General features: G+C 63.8%; 2 protein-coding genes across 2 annotated transcripts; one reads left to right on the plus strand and one right to left on the minus strand.

Moving 5' to 3' along the window:
• Positions 1 to 61: 61 nt before the first annotated feature.
• LOC111531052 (steroid 21-hydroxylase-like) lies at positions 62 to 535 on the plus strand (the record flags this gene model as incomplete). The annotated part of the gene is made up of 2 exons (XM_023198271.2): positions 62 to 175; positions 270 to 535. Coding segments are annotated over 2 exons (380 nt in total), but the record flags the coding sequence as incomplete, so codon positions are not given.
• Positions 536 to 555: 20 nt separating this feature from the next.
• Positions 556 to 5507, minus strand: LOC111531050 (tenascin-X-like). Its single transcript, XM_023198270.2, has 13 exons — positions 4386 to 5507; positions 3764 to 4099; positions 3392 to 3514; positions 3134 to 3277; positions 2822 to 2941; positions 2562 to 2705; positions 2337 to 2467; positions 2086 to 2218; positions 1842 to 1993; positions 1653 to 1749; positions 1399 to 1560; positions 1158 to 1321; positions 556 to 840 (listed from the first exon to the last, which is right to left on the minus strand). Exons 1-13 carry the CDS (start codon positions 4597 to 4599, stop codon positions 739 to 741), a joined length of 2022 nt encoding a protein of 673 aa, XP_023054038.2. The 5' UTR covers positions 4600 to 5507; the 3' UTR covers positions 556 to 738.
• Positions 5508 to 5800: the final 293 nt, after the last annotated feature.

The following is a 5800-nucleotide window of genomic DNA, read 5'->3' on the forward strand; positions in this document are numbered from 1 at the left end:
GGGCTGGGATGAGTGAGGAAAGCCTGGTCCCAGCGAGGTCCTGACCAACCGCTAACTCCAGCCCCCTTCAGCATCTGCGGCTATGACATCCCTGAGGGCACAGTCATCATCCCGAACCTCCAAGGCGCCCACCTGGATGAGACGGTCTGGGAGAGGCCGCATGAGTTCTGGCCTGGTATGTGGGGGGCCGGGGCCTGCTGTGAAAAGGTGGCGCAGGCTGGTCCCGCAGCCGCTGAACGCCTCCCACCCACCTGTCCACCCACCCGCAGATCGCTTCCTGGAGCCAGGCAAGAACTCCGGAGTGCTGGCCTTTGGCTGCGGGGCGCGTGTGTGCCTGGGAGAGCCCTTGGCGCACCTGGAGCTCTTCGTGGTACTGACCCGACTGCTGCAGACCTTCACGTTGCTGCCCCCTGGGGACGCCCTGCCCTCCCGGCAGCCCCTGCCGCACTGCAGTGTCATCCTCAAGATGCAGCCTTTCCAAGTGCGGCTGCAGCCCTGGGGCACGTGGGCCCACAGCCCGGGCCAGAGCCAGTGACGGGGCAGGACCGATGACAGCCGGGTGCCTCAGTTTCTCCTTTCTTGCTCCCGTACGAACCCCTCCCCCCACTGTAAACATAGTGCTGTGAGATCGCTGGCAGAGAAGGCTTCCTCCAGCGGCCGGTGGTGAAGGCCCCTGGCTCTTCTCTCGGGGCGACCCCTCAGTGCTCGGCAGTCATACTGAGAGAGGTGGGCGGCAGCTCAGCCTCCCCCGGCTGGGGAGCGAAAGTTTCTTGGTCTCAGCTTCGTTTCCGTGAAGGGCACCGAGAACTCGAAGCCCTTCCAGTAGTACCAGCTCACTCCCTGGGAAAGGGGTTGTCGAGAGAGAGTCAAAGCCGGATGTCCCATCTGCTCCTCCCGTTTCCCTTAAGGAGGTGGCTCCGAACACTCAACCAACCTCCCCACACAGCTCCCCTCCTGCCCCTCCGCCACAGAGGATTGAGGCTTAATCCTGAGCTGGCCCTTTCCACCCAATAAATCTCCAGCTCCCTCTGTGAGGCTGGCACGATTGTTCCGTTTCACCCAGCCGCTCAGTCCCTTGCCTGTTACACTGCGGGGCTGAAACCCAGGCAGGCCGAGCCCCAGCCACCCCGGCTCTGTGCCCCCTCCACAGCCCTCACCTGATGGTCCACTGTGCTCCCGTAGAGCCCGTTGAGGTTGGCGTAGTGGCAGTTCCTGTACCACCAGGCCCCTCGGTAGGAGACGGCGCAGGAGATGAGCAAGTTGTTGGGGTCCCGATCACGGGCAGGGAAGACACTGCCGCTGTGGTAGCTCATGGAGTCCCCTGGGCAGGGTGGAGGAAGGAGCCATGAGGGCCTCCCCTCCCAGCCTCACCCTCCCAGCCTCGCGGCCTGTGTTTACCTGCGGTGCCGTGGTAGCCCTCCAGGTGGAGGCGGTAGTACTCCGCAGCCGAGTCCACGCGGAAGGAGTCGTACTGGGCGAACACAGCCTCGTCCCCGGCCCGCAGGTCCACGCGCATGGAGTAGTCACCTGCCTGCGTCAGGCTGTGCAGGGCCTCATTGCCTGGGGGTGGGAGACATGACCTCATCAGGGTCCTGGTGTCCACAGGGCCCCTATCCCCATCCGTACTTCCCCAACCCCTGTGAGGTACTGACCCAGCCAGAACTCCCCAGAGATGTTCCCAAAACCATGGGCATAGTCCTCCCAGTCCCTCCAGAAGTCTGTCAGTCCATCCATGCGGCGCTGGAACACCTGGGAAGAAAGTGGGGGCACCATCAGCCTCTGGCTCCCGGGGCAACAGCCCCTGCCCTGCACAGACCCCTGGGTTTCCCAATGCCACCCACCAGCCAGCCGCCCCCGTCAGTCTCCATGTCACAAAACACGTTGAGGGGCCGCTCGCGGTTGCCGTTGAGGAAGATGGTGGTGGTCCTGGAGGCACCGGCTCCGTTCTGCATCTCCTCCCCGCAGTCCCTGGGGAAGGGGATCCGCAGCCCACCTGGGGAGAAGAGAGCAGGGGCCAGTCCTTTTCCAAGCCTTAGACCGTGGCTGCCCACCCAGTCCCTGGCCCCGGCCCGTGCGTCCAGGTACCGGTGGTGAAAGAGGTGGACACGGGCGGCAGGAGGCTCTCGCCCCACATGGCCTGGAGCCGTGCATTGTAGGGGGTGGAGGGAAAGAGGCCGAGGAGCTGCTGAGATGTGACCCCTCCCGGGAGCAGGATCTCCTGTGGGACAGACAAGGCGGGGTCAGGGGAGAGGGAGGTGGAGTCCCTCAGGGAGGGCCAGAGGCAGCACCCCCTGGAATCACCCAGGGAGGGGAGTTGGCCAGTGGGGCCGGGGCACCTGGGTCCGGCCACCAGGGGTGTCGAAGCTGAGCAGGTAGCCTGTGGGCCGGACTTGGGGCTCAGTCCAAGTGAGCAGGGCCGTGCGGGGGGTCACTTCCTTGGCCTCCAAGTCCCGAGGGGCCTCTAGCCCTAGGAGGGAAAGCAGGAAGAGGAGATGGGGATGAGGCCCATCCTGGCTCCCTCTACCTCCTCTCCCCCGTCCCACACACCCCACAGACCCTACCTGTGGTGAAGGTGATGCTGGCTGGGGAAGTGCGGTTGGGGCCCCGCAGGCCGCGCACAGTGGCGGTGTAGTTGGTGTGGAGGACGAGGTCATGCAGGGGGTAGTCCACTGCGCTGCCTGGGGCCGCGGCCTGCAGAGGTGGGGCTGGGAGTGCGAAGAGGGGCATCAACGCCTCCCCCTCCATCCCCGGCCAGAGTCTAGTCTCCCCGCTGCAATCCCCACCCAGAACCAGTCCCTCCAGAGGCCTCAGCCCTGCTCACCCCCAGGGGCTGTGACCTGGACGTCATAGGTGTCCACGGGATTCTGGGGGGGCTTCCAGTGCAGCACGGCGAACCCCTCGGTCAAGTTCAGTGCACGCAACTGGGTGGGGCCGTCAGGAACTGGGGGAAGGGGAGGGGCTCAGAGGGGTCCCCGCTGGTCTCTCTAGTCCCTGCCTCCCCAGACTCCACCGGCCTCCTGTCCGCAATCGGAGCCTCCACCACCTCCCTTTCACCCTCCTCCTTCTCTCTCAACTCCCACCCACACCATTTTCTTGGCTCCCACCTCTTGCCCCAGGTCCCAGTCCATCTCACCCGTGGTGAGGAAGCCTGTGAGAGGCTCACTCTCCTCAAAGCCTCGGACAGAGACCACGGTCACCTCGTAGCGAGCGCCTGGGATCAGCCCCTGGAGTTTCTGGGTCCGGGCCCAGCCGTCCACCTGCACGCTCTGGGGCTCCCCTGAAAACATTGGGGATCGAGGGTTACCCAGGGAACCCCAGGACGGCTGGAGGGTGGGCAGAGTGCAGGGGGGAGGGGAAAGGCGAGGCAATGAGCCCATGGCAAAAGCACCACCTCCGTCTGCCAGCTGGTAGGAGACTTTGAAGCTGTCCGCCCGGGACGGCGGGGGCATCCAGTTGACCTTGGCTGAGGTCTCCCTGATTTCACTGAATTGGAGGTCACGGGGGCTCTCCAGAACTGCAGAGGGGGCAAGGAACAATGATGCGGGCAGGGACAGGGAGGCTCCTCCCTACGAGTCCCACCCCTCACCTCTGCTCCAGCACAGGCTCAGCACCCCTTTTCCTCTAGTCCCCAGGAATGGAAGTTGCTCTGCAGATTCCTCCAGGCCCACCACCAAGTCGCCCACCCCACTGCTGGCTGAGGCACCAGGTCCCCCCGTTAGTACAGAGACCCCCACTTTGGGGCAGAGTGCGTGTGGATCCTTACCTGGGCTGAGGGTGCGAGCAGTGCCCTGGATGCTGTCGGCCTTGTGGGGTCCTCGCAGCCCATACAGTGTCAGGCTGTACAGCGTCCCGGGACGCAGGTCCCGAAGCACGGCTGAGTGCCGCGTGCCCGGCACCATCAGCTCGCGCTGCAGCAGAGGACGCGGATGTGGCTCCAGAGTGCTTGGTGATGGAACCCCAAAGCGGAGCAGGAAGGAGTCGAAGGCCCCAGGTGGGGCCTCCCAGTTGAGCCTCAGTGAACTTGTGGTCACATCAGTCACAGACAGCTGGGACAGGCGGGGTCCTGGCTCCCCTGAGGTCTGACCAGCAGGGGCCGGCCCTGCATGGAGTGAGTGGGAGAGAAGGGAATGGAGACAGAAGCACACCAGCTTGGTGACCCAGAGCACATCCCTTCCACCCCGCTCCCTGCCCCTGTTTCTCTATCTGTAACCAGGGACTTGCAGCCACAGGGGGACCCTATGGGGCAGAGCTAAAGGCCACTCGCGTCCAGCCCACCCGTCCTCTCTCCCTGGTACCCGCTTTATGCTCTTTCCCTGCGACCACCCCTTCTGAGCCCCCCTTTCCCCCTTCCGAGTCCCAGACTAGAGGTCAGAGCCTGGTGGTACCTGTGGTGCCCTCAGCTGAGAGGGGCCCCAGGCGCTTCCCTTCATGGAGGCCATAGAGGAGGAACCTGTAGGGGGTGCTGGGCTCCAGGCCTGAGATGAGGATCTTGCTCTGGTCACCGTCCACGAGCAAGGCCTGGGGCTGCCCGTCCGTGTCCTCATACTGGACCACGAAGGAATCAAAGGGGCCCTGGGCCACGCTCCACGAGAGGCGCATGGAGTCTGGGGCTGTGTCGGTCACGGCCAGCACCCCTAGGCGGGGCTCTTCAGGAGGCTCAGGGGCCTCTGGGGCTAACTCTGGGGCTGGCGTGTCCTCTTCTGGGGCTGCGTGGGAAAAGCCCAGGGCAGAATCTGAGTGAGGGGTGCTGTGGGGCCCTCCGTTTTTATCTTTCAGGCTTGGCCCAAGGCTGAGGGGGGAAGTTTACAGGTCCAGGCCCAGTCAGACCATGAAGTCGCTGTGGCCTCGTGACTCCCACGAGCTCCCCGGCTGTCGGAGTCAGGTGCTCACTTCCGCCTTCCACACCCCAGTGTCCTACCGAGCCCACCCTGAGCTATCACAGGCTCCGCCCCCACCCACACCGGGACACATTCACTGAGCTTGGGGAGTGTGGTGCTCCCTTCTCAGAGAAGCTGAGGGTGGAACTGGCTGGTAAAGGTGACTGGCAAATCCCGCCAGCCGTGCCTTGGTCAGGCCTGTCTGAGGTGGGCATCAGTGAGCTCTGGAAGCGGAGCCTGTAGCACAAATGCAGCCACTTCTGTTGGTTTCTGTGTCTCTGCTCATTTTGTTTTCCAGTGATTTTCCTCTTAAGAAAACGCTCCTGACTCATCCATGGCAGGGAGGTTTGCCGCTCTCCGGACAAGGCCACCCTTCGGGGACGGGACAGCTGCCCCAGTGAGTAATGAGGAGCAGCGGCAGTGATGGGGCAGAGCTGGGGCTGGGAGATGAGGGAGCCCCTGCCAGGGCCTTTCCCTCCCACCTGGCCTGGCTCCTGCTCTGGACTCCTTGATGGATGTTGAAGCCCACAAGGCTGCAGACTCCTCCTCCTTCCTGGGGACAGGCCAGGGTGCCCCACTCCCACCTGCCCACTCCTGCAGTCATCTTTGTCTTTGGACCAAATGCACAAGTACTTTGTTAAAGGTATCCCATCTGCAGCTCAAGCCTGCAGCCCCTCACCTTTTGGTGGCTCCTCAGGCCTCTACGCCTTATTCACCTTTCCCTTCTCCTGTGCCACTTCTCCTCCCGGGTGCCAGGGTGTCCTTGGCATGGTCCGGAAGGCCAAGTACCGGGAGCTGCTCCTATCAGAGCCCTGGGCCGGCGGGCTCCTGCCGTTGTACGGCTTGGTCTCACCTACCATGTGCATGACCTCACTAGGGCCCAGCTAGTGGACTGGTGAGTCTTGCCCTGGCCTCTGGCAGAT

The sequence above is a fragment of the Piliocolobus tephrosceles genome, unplaced genomic scaffold, assembly GCF_002776525.5.
Source record: "Piliocolobus tephrosceles isolate RC106 unplaced genomic scaffold, ASM277652v3 unscaffolded_31419, whole genome shotgun sequence".
Taxonomy (NCBI): domain Eukaryota; kingdom Metazoa; phylum Chordata; class Mammalia; order Primates; family Cercopithecidae; genus Piliocolobus; species Piliocolobus tephrosceles.

Bases quoted from the DNA above. Each gene is read 5' to 3' on its own strand.
- LOC111531050 (XM_023198270.2), bottom strand. From the start codon at position 4,599: ATGCGCCTCTCGTGGAGCGTGGCCCAGGGCCCCTTTGATTCCTTCGTG. The intron at 3,278-3,391 runs GTGGTGCTTTTG...CAATGTTTTCAG, and splicing joins CTACCAGCTGGCAGACGGAG to GGGAGCCCCAGAGCGTGCAG. The intron at 1,561-1,652 runs GTCAGTACCTCA...TCCCACCCCCAG, and splicing joins CTCTGGGGAGTTCTGGCTGG to GCAATGAGGCCCTGCACAGC.